The following is a 27,220-nucleotide window of genomic DNA, read 5'->3' on the forward strand; positions in this document are numbered from 1 at the left end:
CGTTACACCTGAGGCCTGCCTGGAATCCCAATCCAGTCTTCCCCAGATGGCCACGCCCCCTTCCCCTGGTCCCACCCCTTCCCCCAGATCCCTGATCATTTGGTGGTTCCTAGAGTTCCCCATTCTAAAAGGCTGAAATGCCTCTCCTAAGCTTAGTTACTGGCTTAGTTACTTAGTTAAACTGAAATACGCTGGGGTGGTGGTGTTTTTTTGGGGGGGCTCTGCCCCATTTGCCTTCAGCCTCACCCACCACTGGATTGTGGCCCCAAAGAGCTTCTCCAAAATTGAATTGAGCCCTGAGCCACCTAGTCCTGCACAAGCTTGATGGGCCAGGGATCCCCGTTTGGACTCCACATTTCTATCCTTCCCTCATTCCTAGCAGATAATGTGATGTATGCATGACAGCTACAAGGCAGGATGGAAAGGAAGGACGAGTCTCTCTTCCCGCAAATCCTCCTGTCGTCACGTCAGATAACAGCACCTCACAAGCGTACGACGAGACCACGCTCCTTGGCATAATGGAGCCGTCCTCTGGCCTCAGATGCCGAGCAGCCCGGTGGATTCTGAGCCTGTGTTTGACGACTGCCGGACGAAGCAACCTCGCGGCATGCAAATCTGCCAGGTACATTATCCAAAGCAGGAAGGTACTGACTGTAGCTGGCAAAGGACCTGGACGGACTAACTCTTCGCAGGCTGCGGCTCGCCGAGCCGATCACCCAACTGCAGCAGAGAGAGGCGGCGGCGGCGGCGGCGGCGGCGGCACTGGCAGGCGTGGGGGATTGGGGTCAGCCGCAGGGCGCGGGGGAGGACCTAAGCCCAGCTTAAGGCATGGACGCGATGCTCGGAGCGCGGCTCTTCTTGGGGCCGCGCTCGCCCCGCCCGGCTGGCAGCAGCGAAGGAGTTAAGCGAGGAAGGGACGCGGGGCGGGGGGAGAGGCCGGCTGTCAGGAGAGAGCATGTGCAGTTTGCCACCGCCGCATCCGTGCTATGGGTCCTTTCCCACCACCCGCACATTTGATCTCCGGCCGCGGCGGCGGACGGCGCCGGGAGCCTTGCATGGAGGTGAGCGGGGCTCTGCGCTGCTGCTGAGCCGAGCCCAGCCGCGTCGCCGCGAGCGGGCACCTGCGCCCAGGCCCTCTTCCGCGCTCCCCTTCCCGCTCCCCAGTAGCGCCGCCCCGGTAGGTGCATCCGCAGAGGCCTCCTCCCTCCCTCCCTCTCTGCAACGGGGCGAGCGGGCGGCGGAGATGCCTGGATGCGCAGAACCGAGACAAGCAGCGCCAGGCGCCGCCCGGGCTTTCCCAATGGAAATCCCAGCTCGGGGGAGTTCCTTGCGGATCAGAGCGGAGCGGGACGGGAGGGAGGGAGGAGGAGGGAGGCAACCGAGCAGGGGAGGGGCGAGCACAGCCCGCAACAAAGCGGGAGAAGGCGGCGCTTGGCTGGGCGGCGGAAGGCGAACGAGCGGCGCGCCCTCCCGACCAGGCGGCTTCCCCTTGCCGGATCTTGCTGCCGCCTGAGCGCTCAGCCGGGCCACCGCGTTCCTGCCTCGATCCTTCGTGGCTTCCGATCCGCCACGCCCCCGCCGGCCGGAGAAGGATGCGGGTGGCATCCCGCCGCTGCCGGGCAAGTTGGCTTGCAGCTAGTCAGCATCGATTCGGCCCGGAAGCTGAGCCGGGCTGGCTGGGCGCGCTCTTGCCTCGTAGGAGATAACGGAGCCTCGAGTGCTTCGCTGCGGTCCAGGAAGAGACACAGACAGACAGGCGGGCTTTCGGGAGGGTAGGGGAGAGATCGGTGATCCTGCCTGCTTAGACGCGGCGGGAGAGCTTGGCTAGAGTCGAAAGCTCTGGGCCAGTATTGCCCGCCCAAGAATGCCCCTTGCCTTGGCCCTGCTTTTCTTATTCGCTCTCTGCTCTCTCGCCTTTTGCCAAGCCTTTGGGTCCTTCTTAGTAGTGAACGACAGGATTATTTATGTGTAGCGGAGCAATCGTCGTAAAACGCTAGGGCTTCCCCCGATTCTCCAGCGAGCTTTCTCGTTGTGTGTGCTGCATGTTGCCTTCTCCAGCTGTCAGGATGGGCTGTTGTCTCTAGTTCTCCTCAGGAGAACTACTACTCTACTCTTTGTCATTCTATAGCGCTCCTCCTCCTCTGCAAAGTTCTTTATAACTTCCTTTGTGTTCATCTGCTCTGTGATCCTCCTAGGCTGGCCATTGTTACCCACCCGGCCGCCCCATTTTACAGATAGGAAACTGAGGTGGAAAGTGTAGATAGGACCAAATCAAAGCCTAGATCTCTGTCTGCTAACTCTTGCTGCTCTCTGCCTGATTCATTCCTTCATCATTCCTACCACCTCCTCAGCCCACTTTGTGCATCTGATGAGTTTGTTGTTGGCTGCCTATGAAAACACATGCCACAATCCACTTGCTGCTCTCTGAAATGTGGTAGCCCTTTTTTCTTTTTCCTTGTTACAGACTTCACATATCCGCTTCACATTTTACAGACTTAACATTGGAGTGATGCTCCTAATTGGAGTAGAATTCCAAGTGCTGTGGCCATGAGTGGTTGTGGCTAGTTGTGTGTGGCTCGTGGCCACCACAGACCAAATTTTTGGACCTTTATGTTTCTTCCCCCTACTCTTTGTACCACCTAACCTGATAAACAGTTCTAGAGAATCCGTAAGCTTGCACATTTTTGTGGTATTTTGGTTGATCCTAATAAAGGTATCGCTCTCCTGTAGATCTTGGATTTATTTTTTTCTCACGGACCAGCATGGCTATCTTTGTTTTGTTGTAAGTCATTTCTCTGGAATTTTGTCAAATTTCTTTAGTTCTCCTGCTATAATAAGGACATCTACTATCTCAGTAATAGACGTGTCTAGAGATGCAGTCAGACAGAGGGGTCATAGTGCTAAAAGGCAGAAGGCATTGTGTAGCTCTCCCCTCTTCTTTTCGTAACAGATTTCCGCTGTAAGAAAAATAAAAGATGGAAGCAGTGGGAAAGAAGTACAACAAGAAGAACCCCAGTAAAATTCTATGAATGAGGCAGGGCTAAAGCACAATAAAAGCCTTGTTTGAAAACACCTTAGGTAGTAGAGTGCTCTTCCCATACATCCAGAACCTGCCAGCACAGAGGGGGGAGATAGAAATTCAGTACAGTTGATGTGAGTTTATTATGATATCTAAGATGTTGGGCCTGGCTCATTACAAGCATGTACATCACAAATTCTGTACACTGGATCATGAGTGGCATCTGAACATGTAAATGGACAAGCATTTGTGTTTTGAGGTGATGTGAAGCGATGTGAAAATTCTACTTGTGGTGTGGCGGTTTGTATATTTGTGATGGCTCAGTCATACACAGAACTCATCAAGTGGTGAACATGTGTGTGTGAACTAACCACTAGGGACTGTGTTATCATTTCCACTAGCAATCTTTTTCTCCTATCCCACCAAAAGGCAAGAAAGTTTTCACATAATGTTGCTTCAGTGGATAAGCCTGCACTCTTTCCCTTTTAACAGAGAATTTAAAAGGACTCCTTCAGGGACCAAAAGTGAATGTGATGGAGGAATGGGACATTAATTGCTTACTCCCCATTTAATTCTCTTTCAAGGTGGAAAAGTCAATATCCTCCTTATAGTCATGGCTAAACATGGACCAGCTTGCCAACAGGTGTGTGTACTATTCTGTAATTAAGACGTGTAGGTCTTAAACCTTCTGAACTGTGTTGACTAAAATAACCAATGTTTAAAAATAGGGCCTATAATCATTGGGGAGGAAACAGAACCCTGGGGAATTTCATACATGGCCAACAGCCTGACTGTTATTTGAATGGAGGTGAATTTGCTAATGCAAATGTGGAATTCTTGAATTCTTGTGAACAATCAACCTGACATATGTCAGATTACAATAAAAGATTTCCTTAGTAAGCTAGAAATTCTAGTTGGGGTGGTGTGTTCTCTCCAAATAATAAATAAATCAGATTTCTTCTCCAAATAACACAAATTCTGTGCTAAGAAAATCTGAATGATGCATAATAAATAATAACTATACAATGCCTATTTTGCATAAATTATTCTGCTTCTACTGGTTATGGAAAGAGTTACTCAAGCCTGAACTCCTTGACTTCAGGAAATTATTTTCAGATTCACACCCAGCTCCTGAGATTTCACTAGGCAATGGCTACTTTCAAGCCTGTTTTGGGAGGCATAAGTTCTAGCAATTTGCTTTTTAAAAATGAAATTATTGGGATGCTGAATTTTGTACCCATCAACAAATTCTACAATTCCTTCACTGTGTGCTTGCGTTTCTTATTATCTTAAACATAACCCTGATAATACTTTAGCAAATCAGTAACAGCAATCTTGATGACTTGATGCACCGCTATAATAAAATAACCAGTTTCTTAGCAGATGATAAGTATCACAAATTTTGTTGGAGAATCTGATGGAGACCTATGCTAATTAGATATTGAGAAGCTTTCTTTACTTTGGAACGCCTAATTACCAGAAGGTCATCCTTTCCTCCATCTGAAAAGAGGAACCCATTTTAAAGTGATTTGGCTACTGTGTTTAATTCCATATATGGTCGTTGTTGCTCTTGAGTTTTCAGGACCACAAGACTGGCTAACACTGACTGGTTCAGCAGCTGTTTGCTGTCTATGAGCGTTATCACATGGGGGGAAATCGCATTTGCTTAGCATCACTTCAACACCGGCGTGTTTGTCCCTCAATTCTTCCTCTTTCAAAAGAGAAAGTAAACAACCTGCACTTTGATCGCACTGCTTCTCCTGCACATAGCAGGAGATAGCAGCAACTTCTGACTTTAAAAATAAGTCCGACTTACTGGAGTGTTTTTTGTGGCATGAAGAAGGCTAGCAAGGGCGAGAAGCATGTGGGAGGCAGACAGTGTTGTGAGAGGGACCCTCGAAAATCCGTGAGTGCCCAATAGCAAGCGTGCAATAAAACACTTGTCTGATAGAGCTAGATCACTGCCTCAATATTACAAACACTATTCAAAATGTATCTTTGTGGGAGTCAAGGGTTTTGAGAAAAATAACTAGTAAAACTGGTAAATTCACAATCCATATATAGAACTGAGGCCTTAGCTAGACCTACCTGTTGTTCTGGGGGGGAGGGAGGTGGGGGCCCCCATTGTGAATAATGTGAGATCTTGCCCTCGTTTACATGCAAGGTGTGATGACCTCAAGAAGAGAGGCGTTGCGCCCACCATTTTTTTTATTTTTAAAGAGACAGGAGCGCTCCAGCAACAAACAGTGAATCTTTTTTTTAAATTGTTTTCCCTGCTCCCCCCACACCATAACCCGTGTGGACGCAACTCCCAGCTCAGCGCAAGTAATCATGCGGAGCTGGGTAAAGCCGCAGAAACAGGCCACATGCTCGCAGTCTCGGGCTCAGTCTAAGACCGAGGGAAAAACCGGGGCCAAAGGGTAGGCCTATATCCCAGGGCAAGGGACGGATGATCCCTCCCTGATCTCGGGATCCCCTGTGCGTCATCTGGATGCACAGGGATGATCCCGGGTATCAGCAAAAAGGTCTAGCAAAAAGGCCTCAGACTATAACTGGGGGTATTGTGTGAGCACTTTTAAACCTGTTGGTTTCAGTGGAAGATATTTTAAGCATACTTTTAGCGTGATGTCGACTGGAGCACCCCCTAAATCAGCTTCTATTGCTGATTTAAAATGTTGGGTTGTAACTCCGTGGATGCATTCTTGATTGAGAGGTGAGGAATTACACAGCCTGAACCCAAGAATGTTTACTTAGAAGTAAATTACACCCATTTTAATGCAGTTTGGTTCCTAGGAAACATGTACGGGCTTGTAGTCTTAGAGGTGGGGTGATTTTCAGGTACTTGACTTGCAGAACTTGTGGATCGGGTTCTGGACATGTGTGGTAAATGTAAGGATTTTTCACATATGTTGGCAAGAGATGAGCAGAAGAGCTACAAAGCAAGTAACAAAAATTGTAAGTTGCCCTTAGAATGTTGTTGAAGGGTAGTATATAAATAGCCATAACAAGCAAAGCAAGCAAATAAAAAAACACACACAAATATTAAAGGAACAAAGATTTGTGATCATACTGTATGTTACAGATCTCCCCCTGTAATTTTGGGGCCTTTAGCAGAGGGCAGCTTTTGGCCATGCTCGTTATGATAGAAAATAAACCTTTACTTTCTCCTTTGAAAATAGCAGAGTAGAGTGGGAATCTACCCTCAGTGAAAGGGAACAAGCTTTCAGGAATACGGTATTTATGTGATAATCTGCCACTGAATTGGTAACCCAACAAAGACAACCATTTTTATTAATCAGCATTTCCATAGTACTCAAGGTTGTTGGAGTGCTTTAGAAGCTAATTAACTTTAGTCTTTAAATTTCCATTTCACAGTTTCTATACAAAAAGGGTTTAATTTCTAGCCAAATGCAAACTTTTTCTGTCATTAACTGTTCCTGCCTGGCTGCTCATAGAAACGAAGGGAAAGAATAAAGGAGGAATTAAATACTGTGTAAGAAGGCATACAATGGATTTCAAGTATGTTCCTGTTCGCCCTCACTGGGAAGGTGAAGATATAACATTCCTCATCTCTCCTACTGTGGTTTAGAAATTGGAACACTGCACAATCCCTTCCCCTTCCTCTCCTCCCCTTTGTGAATCGGCATTGACATTAACCACAATAGATTGTAACAACCAAGCTCCCCTTTAACCGTGTTTTTCCTATCAGCTTTAAACCCTGGACTGAATAGGGACTGTCCCATGATCAGCCAGTAAGCTTCGTGGTTGAGCAGTACCTTGAATCTTGATCTCTATTATGAAGTAATCACTGCCATCTCCAAGTTTTGAAAGATCTTTTGGGCAAGATGTCTTCATTGCCCATCCCTGCTTCTGTCCCCACTGCCCACCCATTTGCCCTCTTCATCTGAACCCAGATTGTAGAAGTGCTCAGAAGGATAGTACAAAGCAAGTGAAGATCACAGCTCCATCTTCTCACTTTTGAAGTTACTTTCACCATGCCAGGAAAGGGCAGCAACAAGAGAAGCAGCACCAGGATGCTCCAGGGACTGAGAGTGGGTTCTCCGTAGGGGTGTGGGCCTACTCCCGGTGCTGGACTTGGAACTGTCACTTGAGGCACAGGTGAACTCAGTGGCAAAGAGCACCTTTTATCAGCTTAGGTTGATATACCAACTACGCCCTTATCTGGACAGAGATAGCCTAGCTACAGTTATCCATGCTCTGATAACCTCTCGTTTGGATTACTGCAATGCATTATATGTGGGGCTGCCTTTGAAAACGGTCTGGAAGCTTCAGCTGGTACAAAACAGGGCAGCCCGTTTACTAACAGATCACATTACGCCAGTCCTTTTACAACTTCATTGGCTGCCAGTCCAGGTCCGGGCCCGATTCAAAGTACTGGTATTGACATTTAAAGCCCTAAATGGTTTGGGGCCAGGTTATTTGAAGGAACGCTTCCTCCCATATGTACCTGCCCGGACCTTAAGATCATCTACAGGGGCCCTTCTTCGTGAGCCCCTGCCAAAGGAAGTGAGGCAGGTGGCTACTAGAAGGAGGGCTTTCTCTGCTGTGGCACCCCGGTTGTGGAATGAGCTCCCCAGAAAGGTCCGCCTGGCGCCTACTCTGTACTCCTTTCGTCGCCAGCTGAAGACCTTTTTATTCTCTCAGTATTTTAACACTTAATTTTAACTTAAATTTAAATCTTACTGTTTTAACTCTGTATTTTAATCTTATATCAATTTTGCTGCGTGGTTTTATCCTGGTTGTGCTTTTTATATTGTATTTTGTATTTGTGCTTTTAACCTGTTGGTTGTTTTATTATGGTTTTAATTTTTGTGAACCGCCCAGAGAGCTTTAGCTATTGGGTGGTATAAAAATGTAATAAATAAATAAATAAATAATGAAAATGAAATCCTGGAGAGAGAGAGAGAGAGAGAGACTTTGCTTGCGACCAAAATTGGCTGGCTTGATCCAGCAAAAGGTATTCAGTTGATAACCTTGCATTCTGATACATATCCCTTCCCCCAAATGGCATAAATTAGGGCAGATTATAGTAATAAGATTCTAGGCTAAATCTCAGAATAAAAATTTGACCTATGTTGTTAACAAATAACTGTTGTCTCACCCGCTTTGTTTAGTAGGTGAGCAAGGGAAGTGAATTTCCTGGATGATATCTAAAGAAGAAATATTTGGGGAGAAAATTCATACTCTTTTTTCCAAATATTTTAGTAGTCTCTAGCTAGCTCTCACAAGATAGGTGGAGTGGTGAACCTGTGGGTAGCATCACTGCAGATCGCAGGTGTGTGTGGGGTGTGTGTGTCAAAAACTTTGAGCCCTCACTTGTTGAAATTTCCTTGCATAGATTTTCCTTCCATAAACTTTTTTCTTACTTAGATAACAGGTAGAAGGCTAGATTAGAACTCTTTTGCCTGACGTCTAGTTTTGTGTGTGGAGGGATTTTATCTTTATTTTTTTGCATGGAGGAAATTTTTCACATGAGCTTGTAGTCTGTATGGCATTCAGCATCTTGTCTGCTATTTGTGAGAGCTAGACGCCCCCCCCCCCCATGTAGCCTATAAAGTGGATCTCTATGCTTTATCAGTAAGACCGAACAAAGCATGAGCATGGCTGACTATTTTCCTGTCAAAGCCATGGGGCAGAACTGTAGACCTTCCCACCCCCAGTACTACCTTCTGGGACCTGTCCTTCAGGAATAAGTGGAGCCACTTGAGAATGGTGCCTCCAAAACCCATCCTTAAGAGACATCACAGAATGGTTGATGGTATGAGAGGCTGTTGGGAGGTCCAGGAGAATTAACAATTTCACATTCTCCTAACCATCTCCTGGTGCAAGTCATACATTAGTGACTAGGGTGACCTATACAATTTCAGAACCTAAAACCAGGCTGAAACCCAAACATGGAGGGATGTAGATCAGGGGTGGGGAACCTCATGTCCAAGGGCCAAATCCTGTACTCTTGGGGTTGCAGTCTGACCCTCCAGAGTCCTCCAAATGGCCACATCCCCTTCCCTTGACTCCATTCGCTTTCCCCCAACCACCAATCATTTGTTTGTTTCCAGGTTTTTGTGCAATTCCCCCTCCCCAGTTCTAAAAGGTTGAAATGCCTCTCCTACGGCTTAGTTACTGATAATACAAACTTTAAGCTAAAATATGGTAGTAGTATTTTTTGTTTGGGGGGAATATTTTTGGCCTCACCCTGTCTGTGGGTCTGCCCACCACTGAAATGCGCCCCTGAAAGCTTCTCTGAAATTGAATTCAGCGCTCGGGCTGAAAGGAGTTTCCCCACCCTTGATCTAGATTGTCAGTATTGACTCTTGTCCAGAGAAATGTGGAGTTCAGAAGATAAGAGTTCTTTTTCGTAGGGAATAATGCGCCTTGAAGCCTGTATGTAGACTGCAGTGTAGCACAGCTAAATGCATGTGTCCTTCTTTGTGATGAAATACGCTCCAGTTATCTACCTATCTGTTCATTTGCTGATTCATCTAATATAAATTTTAAAAACAATCAGTACAATAAAACAGGAAAGACATGTGGCTAGAAGAGCAGCATTTATAACAGCATTGCTGCAAAATAAAACCAAGCTCAGGTTATATTTTAAAAAGCCTGACCTGGGAAAATGAAAACACATGACGAAGCAAAAATGAGCTTCTGTGGGCAGAGCGTTTCACAGATGGAGTGCCACAACTGATAAGGCACTATCTCTGGGTTGCCACCAGTCTAACTTCAGAAGGTGGAGGCAGTCAGAGAAGGGTCTTCAAATTTCCTTGATGCTTGGACAGGACTAGGTGGCCATCAGATACCCAGAAATTGAGGCATATACGACTTTAGAGGTAAGACCCAACGCTTTCAATTGTCATTGAAAATAGATGGACAGACAGGGAAATCCATGCTGGCTGGGAATTATGGGACTTGTAATCCAATCCATCTGGAAGGCACCAGTGTTGCTTTAATCTACTCCAGAGGTTGTACTTTTTATTTATGCTTTGCCACAATGAAACAGCTCTTAACTTTGTAGCTTGGTCTATAAAGCAGGGATGAACTTGTTTGGTTTAGCAAGAAACATTACCCAGTCATAGTAAAATGTATCTGTTATGTTGTGTGTGTGTGTTTTAAAAGATTGTTTTAGTGCCAAATACTCCTCCTGTATTCCTTTGTTTTATTATACAATATGGTCCTACCGCTTTAGTAGTTCAGCTTGCCATGTACATTTAAGCCAAGCATCTTCTGTCCTTCCTGCCACTAGCAGTTTTTTTTTTCTTGACAATTGTGTAACTCCAATATGGAAATGAAATTAATTTTGGAATTTGGAAATGAAATAAGTGTCATCTAAGTTTTTATAGCCGATGAAGATACAGGATTCACAAAGATTCTTGGATCCTAGTAGAAGATTGCTGTAGTCACAATTCAAAACTAGTCTCTTGTTTTGACTCTAGCAACTTTGGAATTCAGCATAATGGGGAAGGAATAAATCTGAGAGTCCACAATATTACCTCCTCTAATATAACTCCCTATTCTCTGCTTTAAAAAGGGCGCTTTATTTTCCATCCGCTAGTGGAATTTGTAACTTAACTCAGTGCTGACTTCTTGTGATGCTTTGGCACATTAGCAAAAGATACTACTGTATGCCCTATTTGGAAATCATGGTGCCACATTATGGTTTGTTGAGAGCAGTGCTGACCCATCGCCTCAGGCCGTAGATGTGGAGGGGCAGCAAGGTGTTGGGAGGACACAGCTGTTTATGCTACTTGGATCTTCCCTGCACTCGTTAAATTAGCCTTCTGCCTTCAGGTGTGGTGAGGGATGCTGGCTCACTGCCAGTGATGGAGTAAGATTCAGCTCTCAGTCTGCTTAGCTTCTATACGTGGAATGCATGGGGTATCATCTTGCCCTCACCTCAGACAGCAAAACGTCTTGGGACAGCCCTGGTTGTGAGTGTTAACTTCTTGGTCAGTGACATGATTACCAAGGTGTGTCAAAGAGGAGAGACTAATGACACTCTCAGGAACCTCTAACTTGGAAGTCTTCTGCTATTTCTCACATTGAGTGCTTGTTCATAACAGTTTTAGACTAAAGTTGCTTTGAAAGTTCTCTTGGCACATCATTCCTATGAGGATTGGGATGGAATTATGTTAGTGGGGAAGGAAGGAAGGAACTATGTCATCCTGTGCTTTGACTGTTGCCTCTGAATTAATCTGGTGCAGTAGTTTGAGACAACCCTTCCTAATAAATCCTCTCCCTATGCAATCTTGTCTTCAAGCTCTCTCTAAAAGATGGATTAGAGCATAAGGAGGAGCTCATCCATTAAGCGCCTTCACTATCATGTGTTCTCTTCTCTATCTTGCATAAGGCTTGAGAATTGGTGCTCGTTAGTTTAGAATTAAGTGATGGGGCTTGAACTAAAAGTTGACCTTCACTGCTGCTTGTTCCATTTGAAGTCAGAATCTTTGTCAAGAATCAAGTGCTTATTGCAAATTCCTTTTGCACTGGAGAGGTGTTTCCAATGAACAAATAGTTGCTCTGAGTGAGCCTCAGTTTTGCATATTCCCCTCTACTCTCTCCTCAGCCATGAGGAGATTGGAAGCACCTGCTTCCATTTTAAACTAACCACAGCTTGTTGTTATGTCTGAACTGGGACAAATTTTGGTTAGCTATAACTATGATGAGTCCAAACAAGTCAAATTCAAACCATAGTTTACAATCCTGATTTGTTCAGATAAAAAAAACCCACATAGTTCAAACTGCAGTTCCCAGTTCAGACATATTGCAGCCATATCAGAGGGGAGAGAGGTAATACCTGAGCTCAAGGTGAGCCCAGGTTCATTTCCATTGCATCTGAATAAAGCCACTACGCTTTTCCAGTCTCTCTTACCCAAGATGAAGAACCGCTGGAAATGACTGTCCTTTGTTCAATCACTGACAATGGAAACGAAAAGCTTTTTATTATTACTGAACAAAATGGAATATCAGATTGCTAATTTGCTATTTAAGCAACCAAGATAATGTACTAAACAGGGAAACCAGTAAGTTATGCATTTAGTGAGTGAAGAGAAATCCTGAGAATATAAAAGAAACTGCTGCACATGATCTTAGTGATAATTAATGGAAAAATGCATTTCGATTAAACATCATACCCTTCTTGGTGGTTCTACATGTTTGCATCTCTGGTATATATTTGTATGTAAACTCTTTGTGGGATCAGCTTGAAAAGTGGTGAATAGAACTGCGTAAAATAAATGCATAGCCATAGCTGCGAATATATATATATATATATATATATATATATATATATATATATATACATATATATACACACACACACACACACACACACACACACACACTTACACTTCTATACATATCTACTCAGAGGTAAACCCTAGTGAGTAAAATAGGATTTAATGCCAGGTAAGTGTGTCCAGGATTGCAGCCCAGTTACCCATTTCTGAATAAAACAGTAAAACAGTGCAAGAACCAGGAATAAAAGTGAAGTGTCCCAGTAAAAACAGCCCAGTGCCCTCCACAGAGTATGTAACAGTTGGGAAATGTTAATCTGCTAAATTGCTAAGCAACTGTGTCCTGACCTCAATCCCTATTGGATCAAGGGGAGTTTTTCTGATGAATTACGTTTTCTACTCTAAACCTTGATAGAGCGGGTGTGGGTGGGGTTTTATGAGACCAGACCCTTTCCTTCATGTTCATTGGAGTCCAGTGCCCACCATTGTTTGTTTACTGCATTTGCAAAGGCATGCTGATCATGAATTTCAATAGAGCTAATTAAAACTTTAAAAGAAGCTGGAATCTAGCAACATGAAGTTGCACAAAGCTAAATTATAAAACATTCTTTAATTTTCATAGGTTTTCCTGTCAGCACCAGTATTCCAAAATTATCCTCAACATGTTATTGCTAGAGTAAAAGTCAAATGGATAAAGAGCCAACATACAACAACAGTTTATTGCGGTCAATAGACCATTCCAGCAAATAAAAATGTTACATACAAGCAAACTGAACATACCATTAACTATTAAAAGTCAGGCGATCATAGAAGATCCAAAAGAAATGGCCAAGTTCAAAAACTTGGCCACTTGCTCAGTGATTGATTTGTCTGTATTACAAAGTAAAAGAGACGTTAAGTGCCTTCCAGATGTGTTGGACTACAACTCCTATCATCCCCAGGCGGAATAGCTAATGGCTCCTTTCATTGACTGTCAGCATCTCTCCAGGGTTTTAGATGCTGGTGACTGAACCCGGGACCTTTTGCATACTGAGCATGTTCTCTACTACTGAGCTATGGCCATTTCCCAACATATTGCCCAGCCTTTCCCAGCCTGGTGACCTTTAGATGTTTGGACTACAGCTCCTATCACCATGGATCATTGGCTGTTCTGGCTGAGGCTAATGGAAGTGTCCAAAACTTCTGGGGGCACCAGGTTGGGGAAAGCCGATATTGGCCATGTTCTTCCCTATATACGTTTAGTTGTTCAGGATTCATACAGAGGCCTTCCTTTATCCTAGCTCTCTCTCTCTCTAGGTAGTTAGAGTAACCACATTCTGCAGGTGACCTGATCTGAAGATTAAATATGTGTTTCATAGAGGAAAGTCAGTGTGAAAAAAGGTCATGCTTTGCTTATCAGTGACTGTTCAGACCTCTGATCATCAGTGTAAATGTTTGATGAGAGTTTCCATCAGCAGAAAGTAAGGCAAATAAAGAAAAAAGTAATCACACCGTGACAGCTCTCAAGTTTTAGGAGGATGAGGCCAGGTTTGGTAACCAGAATGAGAACTGGCAGAACCTTTCTAGCATCACACATTCTGAGATGCATCCCACACTTTGAATTTCGTTTTGTAGAGGTGCTGTGCCTTCCAGCATTAGCTTTGTCAAAGGCCCTTGGCTGTTCAACATTTTGCTCTGATGTCATTTTGTTTTAGCAGGATCAAAAGTTCCCATTCTTTTCCAATCAGGTGCATGCATGTATTAGTCAGTATGCTTAGCCACACTTTTCTCAGAATTACTGGACTGCAACCAACAGCTTCATGCTTCAGTGTTAAGGCCCGGGAGTGACTTCAAAGAGCACACATGTTTGTTAAGGTCAGGGGCAAACTTGATATTTAAGGGAAGGGCCTGAAAAATAAGAGATATTCATATTTGCTGCAAAGCTGCTTGTTGATAACATTTTTCTTCTTGTTGCCCAAAAAACAAATTGAGGGAAGGTAGGTCTGAATGAAAAGTTTTGAGGTTCTCATAGTTCTTTTTAAGAGGATAGTTACATGTACCTACCTCCAGGTTGGAGTATTGTAATGTACTTCAGAGATAGTCCAGAGACTTCAGATGGAGTTGAATGTGATTGCTGCCAGGGTTTTGTCTGGTACTAGCAGATCTGATGATATTGTGCTGGTTCTTTAGCAACTTCACCAGTTGCTATTTTGTTCCTGGACTCAACTCAAAGTCTACAGGTTTTGTAGAGGTGCTGTGCCTTCCAGCATGCGCTTCGCCAAAGGTTAGGTTTTTGGACTAGAGTACTTTAACAGTCACCTTCTTCTGTTTGAGCATTCGTAAGAACTTTGTTGCACTTCAGAGGCCTTCCTTTATGCCTGCCTGGGATCAGAAGTTCAGCAATTAGACACAGGAAGCGGGGCATTTTGGGCTGTGGTACCCAGAAGTGGAATACCCTCCATTACTATTCATTTGGCCCCTTTGATGGGAAGTGAAAATATGTTTATTTCAATCGGCATTTTTAGGACATGTTGTATTTTAAACTGGCTTTGGTCTGATGCTGTCTTGTGGCCATTGGATTTATATTATTCTACACTGTTTTACATTGAGGTTTCTATCATTGTAAAGCTGTAAGCGGTCTCAATTATAGTCAATACAGAAAGTCAGGGAAGAAATGTTGGTGCAAGTAAATAAAAATCTTACTGTGATAAAGTTAACTTTTTTAAAAAAGGGGGGGGGAGAAGAGAGAGAAACCTTGTATTTATATAGCAACGTAGACCTCACTAATCCAGTTACAGTACAAAATATGTATTCCTGGTTTGATTCAGAGAAACATGCTTTTATTAGATTATAATTTGTTTTTGGAAAAGGAGACCCCAAATTGAATCCAAGCCTCCATATTAGTATAAAGTATATTTCTGCAGCCTGCTCCATTTGCCCTGGAGACAAAGACAGAACAAAGTTTAAAACAAGGCAAAATCTGTGCTAGACCTAGATCTGTGCTAGATCTGTGTGATACTGTTCATCAGCTGTAAATCCTTTCCTTTCAGAGGCCAGTAAATTTAACAATAATAGCCTTTTCTTCTTCTTGCCTGATCCTATGAGATCCTGCAGAAGCCCAGAATATGTACAATATTTTCTCGAAACTGCTGCAAAGCCATAATTGGCAATTTTATCTGACCTCCATACAAATTCCAGTTTAGCAGAAGCCACTGGTGGTATCTTGGTGGGTGATCTCGACTCTGATGTAAAGCTGGTGTGCTTTCGTGGGTCATGGGGAAGACACTACTGACAATGGTCCCTTTAGGTGGAAGTCTATGGGACTTTGGGGGCCGTTAGATCTGCAAGAGGATGGCTGGCTTCACGTGAAAGTTAAGGGATGGAGAAAGGGCTTTCCAGCACTGAACTGTAGTATTTTGCTCTGCGCTCTTGCAAGGAAGAGGATGCTGTGGTAGCTATGGTACTGCTCATAGTGATGTGAATGGTGACAGCTGCAGTGGCTAGGTAGTAGGGTTAGACTTCAATAATACTGATCCTCATTATTGATATTGACCCCCATATTAATATGTGGAGTTTTGGGTTTTTTTTTTTAATGTTCTACATTTTAATGGGCATTTTACATTGTTGGATTCCTGAGCTAGTATAGTCTTATCCACTCCTGCTCTTGGGCTAAAAATCTGAAATACATTAAGAATTGAAATACATTGTTTGTTCATCTAGCAAAAGGTAATGACTTTGTTTGTGGCTCTTATTCTTGGGGACCTGCACAGCAGCAATTGTTCATACTGAACTCCTACAGTAAATATAAAAAAACTTGTGTCAGTTCGCCATCTCCTCTCCCATGGTATCTCATTTCCCCAGTAGAGTTTATTTTTAATAGTTGCTTCCCAGAAGATTCTGACTCTTTGTTTTTGAAGTTCTACCTTTATACAGTTGTTCGAAGTACTGAAATATGTCTCTTTCTTCTACTTAGCTTTTTCCTCCAGGTAACTAATGCTTTCGGTAATTTCACACACCCCAAAAAATCACCTAAACTTCGCTCCTTCCTTAGGATAGCGGCTTCTGGGCTGCATTATTGTCTGAATCTATTTGGGCCTTGCAGACTGCCTGTGAGAAATAGTGCATTTCAAGTAAGCAATCATCCACTGTGTTGTAGCTGCCGGTTAGCTTCTCTTCTTGATAACTCTGCCCTCCTTAACTTTGAGATTTTACGGGGAAGGGGCTTAGGAGTTTCTCCCAAGGCAGTGCCGATCCTCCTTTTGAGCAAGTTCTGCCACAGCCATGACCCAAGTATAAGACTCTGGTGCATACTACGATATACAGTCCCTATCACTTCCACACAGTGCCTTGGTGGTTTTGTCTCTGGACTACTGAGCCACAGAGGAGGCAACCGTGCAGTGTGGGAGGTACAGATATGAGTGAGGGTCTTCCTGTTCCGGCCCAGGATTGCTTGCTGTTGCTATGAGTGGGGCAAGGGCCGCTTATCATTTGCCCTCCGGAACCATCGAAGGAAAGCTTGCTGTCTTCCATTACTGTTAAAACAAAAGTGGAGCACCATGCGGGCCTCGAAGAACGTAGCTGTATTGGCAGCTGAACGAGGGCATGAATAATTCATGCCCCAAATGCCTCCTGTGCATTTCATCCATTTCGGCTGCTTCGGCGCTCTAGCTGCCGAGATGCAGACAGTTCAACTTCCAAAGCTGCAGGGATAAAACCTGACAGGCTCTTGATTGTTGCCTCCGCTTCAGAACATTGCAGCTGCTGTGATGTTGGCCGGGCCCATCATTGTCACCTCATCAAAACTGTAGTAGATCCCAAGAAGTTCCGTAGTGAGGGCAGACACTAGAACTGGCTCCTTCTCTAGGTGAGTGATGCAACAAGGTGGTTTGGCGTGTTTACCAGGAAGTCTGTGGTGGGCTGAGGAGGGCGGTGGCCCAGCGCTTTGTTGGAAATGGCATTGTATATGTGCCAAACTTCTTTTCTTGTGGGAACAGGCGAAAGCATGGCAGGGTTGGACTCTGCCAAAACCTTGCTAAAAACAGACAAGGCTTTGACTTGACCTGAACCACCACCTTAAGAAGCAAAGCTGCTTAAAGAGCTGCTCAGTGAAGTGAATTAATTGTGTAGAGTCACTTACTAGCTGGGCAGTTGGCCATACCATAGTTGGCAGCGGAGGGTTTCAGAGAGAGAATTTCTCTCCCTGTCTCTGTAGAGGTCTCTTTAGGTCAGGAGTGAGGTGCATTGGCAGAGTAGTCAGAATGGGAGGAGAAAGTCTGAGTGGAGAGTAAACAGAACTTTGTTCTCCCAAGCTATCTAGTACCTGCAGAACATCCTCTTCTTTGTTTGCTCACTCCCAGGTATTGATTCACAGTGCGGCCCTTTATCCTCCCTGCTTGCACTGATGATAAAAGGCTTTTGCCCTTAGATTCAAGCACCTCTTTTACATTTGGCATTTTGAACAACCATTGATCCAACAGGCTGCATCCTGGCTTGCCAAGCTGCGGAGGTGAGTGCACTGCCTAGTTATTTAAAGCAGGTGTTTAATCCCACTGTGAGTCAGATTTCTTAACAATGGACCATTGCTTATTCCATCTCAAGGTGGTTTCAGTCTCCTTTCCAGAGCTGCCACTTTTTAACGTCCATCCTTATGTTTCACAGAAAAGGTTTTTGGGGGTGGGGGGTGGAGGGAATGAAGATAGAAATGTAGATAGAAATGTGTGTCACGCGTCTGCTGTAATGTATGGATATTCCATCAGGTGAAAATGTGAGCTACACGTGGGATTCATGTCACGAAAGAAGCAGGGATCACCAAAGCACAACTCACTTGTACTTCTTTTTATTTACTTTTATTTATGTATTTATTTATTAAAGTGTTTGGCTCCTGGAGCAGTGCAAGCATAAGACATAAAATATAGTAATACCATAAAGTAATAACCAATGACAGCAGCATTTTAAACTCAGGCTTTTTACACAAACTTAAAAGGCCTCAGCAGATAAAACAGTTTTCATCTGGCACCAAATAGAGTATAAAGATGGTGACACGTGAGGCTGTCTTGGAAGGGAGATCCACAAGTGAGGAGCTACAATTGGGAAGGCCCAGTATCTTGTCAACACCCACTATTACTGTTCCCCACTATGCTTCTGTGTACTGTATTGTATTAACTGGCTTTCAGTAAAAGATTAAGGCTGCAATCCTTACAGTATATACAATAGTGTATAGCTTACACAGTTATATGGTAATACATCGAATTCTCCTCAGTAGTACTTACTTCTGAGTAGACTTGAATAAAATTGCACTGCAAGAGCTGAAGTCTTCCCCCTGAATAGTATTAAAAACATAATTATATCTTTACCACCACCACCACTACTTAAAGGCTCACTGATTTGGTGAGAGTGATGGAGAGTTTCAGTCCTTCCTCTGACATCTCTTCACTCCTGGATTTTAAGGGTGGGGTGGGAGAGGCTTTTGGGGAAATGAAGATGGCGGTAGCTGCAGCCTCTCTAGGGACATCTCTTCACAGCTCCATGCTGAGTGCTGCTGGCCCATCGGCTTTCTAAAAACATGTTTTTAAAAGAGAAAAGAAACAGGAAAGGGATGCACATCCCCGGTGCCGTCCAATATCTGGCAAGCTTACAGGAGGAGCTAGGATGGCCCTGTGGGCCCACCAAAGGGAACCTTGCCCTGGGCTCTTTCACACCTGGCTTTTGTCTTGGGTGGGGGTGGGGGGCAGGTTTTGCCCCCATCACAAAGTTATCCCTGGCAGGATCTACACTACTGCATTATAGTGGTATTGAAATGCACTGACAACTGTTGTTTTTGTGTTTTTTGATGGTTTTAAATTGTGTATACTTTTTAATTTTCACTGTTTTTAACTTTTGTAAACTGCCGAGAGAGCTTTGGCTATGGTATATAAATTTATTACATTTTAACACTAGACATCAAGAACCAACCTTGCTCCTATCTACATAAACCTGTCCTGGACATTGTGTCTTGATTACATTCAAGTGTGACAGAACAGTTCCTTAGTCAAGGCCACGTAAGCCTCAGGCTCATGTGTTCTTGCCTTCATCTAAGAAAGAGGTCAAAATGACTTCCAAATTTGGGGAACTGTGGTTTGTTCTAATTTAACTAGCCGTAATTAGTTTGTTCTAATTACAGGCTGGGATTTCAAACAAGCTGGGATTTCAAACTGGTTTGATGTTTTTAAATTGTATTTTATTGTTTTATGTAAAACAATACACATAAACAACAGTTCTCTCTTCCTCCTTGCCTCTCCACCACCCAAATGAGAGTACCACTGAAAAATATGCATAACAAGAACAAAACAAAGTTTACAGTAGCAAAAGGGGGGAAAGGGTCTTCTACCAGTTAAATAAAAGTAGCGTTCCAAAGATCACCATGTGTGGCTGGAGGATGATACCCATGTTCTTTAGTAACCACATAGGAAATAAAATTAAACCAAGTTTTATCAAAAGTGGTGGCGGTTGTGTTGCTTCTTCAGTTCCAGGTTTCATTTGTTAATTTGTCCATAAGAGCTAAGTCCCAAATCTTGATTTATTTATCCAGAGTTAGAAGCAACCCACAGTTCCCGAAGTCAAAGGAAAGTATAGTTCTGAAGTGGAAGCTTTCAATCCACTCTGTGCATGTGCAAAGGAGGAGAAGGGAACATATTTAGCATTATGTCTGCATCAGGTCTCAATGTTGGAAAAATGAGATGGCATGTCACAACTAACCTGTTGCCCAGGTGGAGGCCCTTGCCCCTGACTTCCACACAAGAAATACAGATATCCAAAAAGGATCTCTCATATATGAACAGCTACTCACACATATGAGCTCTGCTTCAGTTGTTCATACTCAATGCACAGATACCGGGGACAGTGCTATTATGGCGTGCAACGTTAGAGGACAGTGATGTAGGCATGGCTCCATGTCTTGTGTCCTACCCTGGGATGCAGCACCAGAGATATTCAAACAGACTCCCTACATGAATGGGTTATCGTGACACTCTCTTGTACAGCTCCTAGGCTGTGGTAAAAGGGAGGGGGGAGTACAGTGGAGCAAGGATCCACTGCCTACTTTAATTAATTTATTTATTACATTTATATACCACCCCACAGCCGAAGCTCTCTGGGCAGTTTACAACAATTAAAAATGGTAAACATTAAAAGTATACAAAATTTAAAAACCATCAAAAACATAAAAAACAGTATAAAAACAACAGTATCCATTTAACAAAGACTGTCAAACAGAGCAGGATCAGGTGATGGGTTTGGGTGGTTTCCAGAGGAATGTTGCTGTACAGCCCTTCTTGTTCTTGACTCCAGAGCCTCCATTTATTTATTTATTTATTACATTTCTATACCGCCCAATAGCCAGAGCTCTCTGGGCGTTTCACAAAAATTAAAACCATTCAAAGTATAAAACAACAGTATAAAACCATAATATAAAATACAATATAAAAGCTCAACCAGATAAAAAGAGCAGCATATGCAAAATTACAAATTCAAAACACCAAGTTAAAATTTATTTATAGACTGTTAAAATGCTGGGAGAATAAAAAGGTCTTCACCTGGCGTCTAAAAGCATATAATGTAGGTGCCAAGCGAACCTCCTTAGGGAGCTCATTCCACAGCCGGGGTGCCACAGCAGAAAAGGCCCTCCTCCTGGTAGCCACCTGCCTTACTTCCTTTGGCAGGGGCTCACGGAGAAGGATCCCTGAGGATGACCTTAGGGTCCGGGCAGGTACATATGGGAGGAGGCGTTCCTTCAGATAGCCTGGCCTCAAGCCATTTAGGGCTTTAAATGTTAATACCAGCACTTTGAATCAGGCCTGGACCCGTTACACTGTAGAACTGTTAGATACAGGAGCCCTGTCCTCCTTTCCATATGGTCACCCTAAATATATCAAAATTGAGAAGCAGACTGGAAATCCAAAGATGGACAAGAGTGTGTGTGTGCCTGGTTTCATATTTGTTGAAGACCAACTGAACAAACTGCATTTAGAGAAATGGAGTTGGAAGGCTTTAGCTTTCAACAGAAAGGCTTTCCCCGTTTTGTGCTTTTTCTTTGAAAGTCCACATGGATTTTTGGAATAGCACTTGAACTTCAGAAGCAGCAGATGGTGCTATATGTATTTAATATATATTAATCGCAGATGCCCTTTCCCCTTGCTTCTACCGCTCATAGCCATCATGACATATAGCAATTGTGCAATTACTACACTAGGATACGTGCTAATGCTGCTGTCATGTATGCTTCAAACGTTGCATGTGTGAGCCTCAAACATGTTTATGATACAGATATATTTGCAGGAAATGTTAATCATTCTATTTGTGCCAGAGTTACTTTTATTCTTAGGCCTTTTTATTTTTAGAGTTTGAGCAGAATAGATTGATTGATAAAAAGACAGATCTAAATGTTTTTTTCCATGTTGTAATTCATACCAATTGGTTTCTATAACAATGAAGAGACTGCTTTGCAACTAAAAGCTTTTTATACAACATAGGAGAATAGTCCAGAACCAGTAGACATGCAGTCTACATACCCTTGGTGCCTCAGATTTATCTGCGTAGAGATAAGGCAATTGTGAAATTAATGGATTTCTATTTGGCCCTTAATACAAGAACCAACAAAAGATTATTTTCTTGTCAGCCAAGTGCCCAGAACTTTTCAGCTGGATCTAATAATGGCCATAATAATGGTGTAACATAATGACTAGCCTAATCTTGCTTTGTTAACTTAATAGTGATTTGCCTAAGGCTACCTATTCCTAAGCTCTATGACCCGGGCGGAAGCCGCCGGCGGCTTCTTCTGCCGAGCTGTCCGACCCGGGTGGGCCCGGGTGGCTCTTTCGCCGGCAAAAGGAGGCCGGCGGGTAGGTGGGCAGCAGCTGATTCCCCGGCGAAGCTGCCGGGTGTGGCAACTCTTCATCCTGTCCCCGCGAGGGGCGATGCGGGGCCTCCTCCTCCTCCTCCTCCTCCTCCTCCTCCTCCTCCTCCTCCGCCTCTTCTTGGAACGATTAAGGTAGGGTCTACATCATCGATTTCGGGGCGCCCTAAAGCGCCTTCAGGGCGTCCCGAAGCCTGTGTGTGGATCTGCCTCAGGTGTCATTTGTATATATGGAGAACCTGGTGAAATTCCCTCTTCTTCACAACAGTTAAAGTTGCAGGAGCTATTCTAGAGTAACCAGATTTAAAAGAGGGCAGGGCACCTGAAGCTGTGGTGTAGAGGGAGGGAGGGAGAGGATCTCACGACATTCTGATCACGAGATCCTCCCCTTAGGCCACGTGCAGGTACAACATCTCTGGAGGAAGGAGGGTGTCGTGCCCGCCATTAAAAAATTTTTTTTTAAAGGAGATGAGCGCACGTGCGCTCCAACTATATATATATATATGGGTGTTTGTTTTTTAAAAAAGCCATGACCCTGCTCCGTCCCCCACTCCTGATTCCTCCTGGCCCAGTTCCTTCACTCTACTGATCCCTGCTACTTGCGGGGAGGAGGGAAAAAGCCAGGACGGGCGGTCACACCTCCCATGGTCTCGGAATGATCCCAAGACCGCGAGAAGAATCATTTGCTCAGGGACTTGGCCGTGATCAGCCTGGATTTTTGGGCTGGTGTAGAAATGGCCATTGCCTTAATGTATATGAAATATTTTGAACACTTAAAGTGGCATATAAATGCTAAGTATATTTTATTTTATTTTATTTATTTAAAATTGTATACCCTATGGTTCCACCATAAAAGTATTTAAGACACCTTAAAATCTTCATTTAAAAATCAGTACAATAAAAATCCTAAACAGAAAAACAGCAGCAGTATAGATGAAACAAAACTGGCTAAAGCTGCACTCCTATACACATTTACCTTGGAGAAAGCCCATTGAAAACAGTGAGGCTAAGGTTACACAAGCATCTTACTGTTTGTCCTGAAACTCTTCACATTTTTGTGAGCATTTAGTTGAAAGAAAATTCAAAAGGCTCAGTGATGGCTGGAAAGCACTCGCCTTTGCTGCCTCCCTCTTTTTCTGCACCCAAACTCAAAAACAAACCTTTGGGGCAGAGGAAGGAGAAGGCAGGGCAGATGTGGTGGGTGTTTCCAGGGTCCCAGGGGAGTGTCCTTTTTGACTGGAGACGGGGAATCCCTAGTCAGTAACTGACACTAATAGCTTCATCCCACGTACCTGTTTCCCTCGAATTATCCCTACAGCGCTAAGCTGTCAGCGTTGTTGTTGTTGTTGCTACTGGGCGGCAAGATCCTTTGCATATCAGGAAGTGGGTTTAAGGGGGGGGATGTAAAAAAATCATAAAAAATCAACGGATGACCTAATCCGATTCAAATTTGGTATGCTTAAAGCGCTCCTTAATATCTATTACTGTGCCAATTTTGAAGTCTTTATCTTTAAAGCTTATGCAGATGTAAGCATTTGTTTAATTCATATCAAATCCTGCTCCTGTGCCCCAGTGGCCGCTCGAATGATACGAAATCTAGTATCAAAATATGGTAAGTCTTTTGCTTTTATAGCACAATTAAAGCAGGATGCATGGGAGTACTTCACAATAAAAGCAGATTATAAGCTGGAAAACTTCGGAGTCCTTTGCATGCAATTCGCAGTGATTGCACAGTATAACGCTGGTTTGATAAAGTTCTCAGCGAGTCATTGAGTAAGCCCTCAATGGCCTGGTTCAGACAACATGCTAAACCAACCAGGCCATTAGGAGATACAGAGGAAATGTCTCTCTGGTGAGGGCAAACACAACCCTGCTCAAAGCAAGTGTTCGAGGAAGGGTGCTCGTTTTTGGAAGTATCCCTGCTCAGGTGCTCACCATGTACTCTCATTTTGAGTAAATGTGCAGAGGTCTGCATTGAAAGTTCCTTACTGTTAAAAGCTCATGCAATAGCTGATGGGTAAAATTCAGTAATGATTAGAAGTACTGGGATGGGGCTAATGTTTTCCCATTTAAGTCAATGGCACTTAAAATAGTTAACGTATGTCATAAAGGTCCATGTGTGAGTTAGAAGTTCATGGATTCTTTTCTGAAAGGTTTATAGACTAACATGTTGATTTGTATTACCTTGAGTTAGAATTAAATACACCGACCTTCTTTAAAGAAACAATATAACTTTTCAAATTCCGATTCAAATTTTAAAAATCTGATTTCTTTTCATTTTCTCTAATGATTTCCCATCCATTCTATTTTTGAGTTTGTCATGAGATTTAGCCATCAGGGTAAACTGAAAATAAGATTTTAACACCAAACCAAACCTCGGTTTCTTGAGAGAATGACTATAGGACTTTCACAATTACTTCTGTGGCTTCTTAATTGCAAAAGAGGAAGGGAGAGGCTTAGTAATGTCACAGTATCTGAATTTACTGTTTTTGCCTTGGATTGAGGCAAATTACTGAGGAAATGTAGCCAATATAAAAGGGCATGACTTTTATCCCTGCCAACGGATATAATAATCTGTCTCTTAACATGTGATAGGCATGCCTGTGCAAGCTGTTCTATACTAACGTTTGTCTAAGATTCGGATATGAGATGGTATAGAAAAGTAATGAAAAATAAAATAATTTCTAGTATTTTATTAATTACTTAATTTAAAACACAGTATACCCCACTTCCAACTGTGGTTTTCAGTGTAATTATGTAATTTTCTACTATGCCTTTTCCTATTTACCTGCTGTTCATTTATTATTTGGTTTTTATGTAACCTACACTCTCCCACAGAGCTGAAATTTATTTACGCACGTTATTAATCCTACCTATACCCCAAGTATTGAGGCAGGTAACAATATTCAATGCAATACTTGCAACTGCACCAATATGCACTCATTGCATTGAATATTGTTACCTGCCCAATGCTTGGGGTATAGGTGGATTAATAATGATATCAGATAGAGTGCACCCATGAACCCTCTCCCCACAAACATGCCAGTATCCAGAATGTTAGTTTAACATATGAGCAAGTCACATATGAGCAAGTCATATTGGACAGCAAGTCACAGAATTTGGCATATACTGTGGTATATACTATAAAATCATCATCATCATCATCATCATCATCATCATCATCATCATCAAAGTGCTGTACATGTGATACGTGCCCATCTAGTGGAATCCTGTGGTTTCCAGAATTCTACAACCAATTAAAGATGGATGATGTGAATGTATTGCTCTGTGAACCCAAACCAGCATTGTGCAAATGCAGCATTTGGTACGGGGCACTGAATTCAGCACCCTGAGTGTCTCTACTTTCAAAGCAACTTTATGGCTGTGAGGATGGGTGTGAAAGTGTGTGAGCAATAGCTGGTGGGTTCTCAGAAGATGGGAGAGTATGCTAAGTAGGATATCAGGTAGCCAGGGGACTGAGATTTCAGTGCCCTGTGTAGATAATTCCCATTTCCCATGACTATTTGCAGGGATGGGGGAACTACATTAACTGTGCTGCTCTCCATGCTCAGCCATTTTCTTCATGGACTCTCCCCCCAGTCATTACCTGCTTTCTACGGCTTTGCATTCCTCCTTTCCCGCAACACAATTGCTCTGAACTATCATTATGGCAGAATATCTGGCCTATCATGGGCAACGCTATTTTGAAGATGCTATTACCTCTTCTGGTGCTGAAAGACATTGGTTTTGTTAGACAAATAATCAAGTAGCGCTTGCATAATCTGTATAACTTGCTCAATCTTTTTAGTTGTACATTTATTGTGTAACATCTGAGGAAATTTGTTCGCATAACTTCCAACCCATACCACTCCTCTATAGCAATTGCTCATCTATACACCACTATCAGATATTTATGTTCAGTTGAAGTTGGAGCTTTCGAGCTGAAGACTACCCCCGCCCTCTCCTGCAGCCTGTCTTGGGCATGTGACACCGGCTGTGCTCCTGGGTGTTTGTTGTTCCATTGCCTTAGGGTAAGGCTGTGTTCTTGTGTGTTTGTGCTTGTGTAACGCTGTCCTAATGGGTGTAATGAGTTTTTATAGAAAGGGATATTTAATTTAATTTCCAGCAAACAAATATATAACTGATGAGTAGCACCTGCAAAAGGGGCACCTGCAAGAGGAGGTGGCAGGTCAGACAACAAAACAGGACCGGCTCTACCATTAGGTAGAATGAGGGTCCATTTTCGGGTGGCATGAAAGGGCAGCAAACTGTTAGTGATTTAATGTAGTATTATTTTATTTTATTGCCAGGCAGGTGCTTGTGGGATTTCTATCTCAAGTGCAAAAATAATGTGGCCACTCTTGGGAATGCTGAACTTTGACTTGGTGAAGAGGATGCCATTTGTTGCTCTGTTTCAGGCAGCAATATGTCCTCAGCCGACCCTGAGTAAAGATGAAAAAGGGAGGAGACCAGAAAGAAAGAAGTGCCCATGGAAAAGGGACAAAAAGGCATATGACACAGAAGTGCCAGTTAAAACATTTCTAAAAGCTTTAATATTAACAAGATGGTGAAATCCCACCTACTGTTCTATAAAGTTTTATAAAGCAGGTACGGTAAGATTTGATCAGCTTCTATCCTTGGTAATCATGTACCTGTTGAACTAGTTGGTGTCACTCAGTGGGTAATTTGCTCCGCCCCCTACCTTGCATCTCATGCTTAGGAGCATGAAATTGAAGATTTATCATGCTGTGCAAGGCATATTCCAGCAGCTTGTATTATAAAGCATTACCTTTGTAAAAATCCTAAAACAGCCAGTTTCTCAGTGCTTTACAGCTGTTGCACTGTGTGAAGTGTGCCTGGCATTTATACTTTAGAGAAGCAGCTTCATGAAGACCTTAGTGACCTTAAGGATAACCTCCGTTGTGGACTGTGGGAATGCAGTGGATGTCATATATCTTGACTTCAGCAAAGCTTTTGACAAAGTACCACATGACATTCTGATTAACAAACTAGCTAAAAGTGGGCTAGATGGAACAACTATTAGGTGGATCCACAGTTGGCTACAGAATCGGACTCAAAGAG

The 27,220-nt window shown here is 43.3% G+C and overlaps 1 protein-coding gene across 6 annotated transcripts in view; it reads left to right on the forward strand.

Annotated features, from left to right (window-relative positions):
• The first annotated feature begins 600 nt into the window (after nucleotides 1-600).
• The window catches only part of TMEM229B (transmembrane protein 229B), a 64,477-nt gene continuing 37,857 nt past the window's right edge, over nucleotides 601-27,220 (forward strand). For 3 of the 6 annotated variants that reach the window (XR_010025067.1, XR_010025066.1, XM_063117569.1), the window contains exon 1: nucleotides 975-1,061. Coding sequence is in view for 2 of the 6 variants with exons in the window: in XM_063117569.1 (XP_062973639.1) it covers nucleotides 987-1,061 (75 nt within the window). In the remaining 4 variants the exon portion in view is untranslated. Of the gene's footprint in view, nucleotides 623-974; nucleotides 1,062-9,772; nucleotides 9,868-17,733; nucleotides 17,756-27,220 lie in introns of those variants that run through there. The other 3 variants (XM_063117570.1, XM_063117571.1, XM_063117572.1) reach the window with 3 other exon arrangements.

This window comes from Elgaria multicarinata, chromosome 2, assembly GCF_023053635.1.
Source record: "Elgaria multicarinata webbii isolate HBS135686 ecotype San Diego chromosome 2, rElgMul1.1.pri, whole genome shotgun sequence".
NCBI lineage: Eukaryota > Metazoa > Chordata > Lepidosauria > Squamata > Anguidae > Elgaria > Elgaria multicarinata.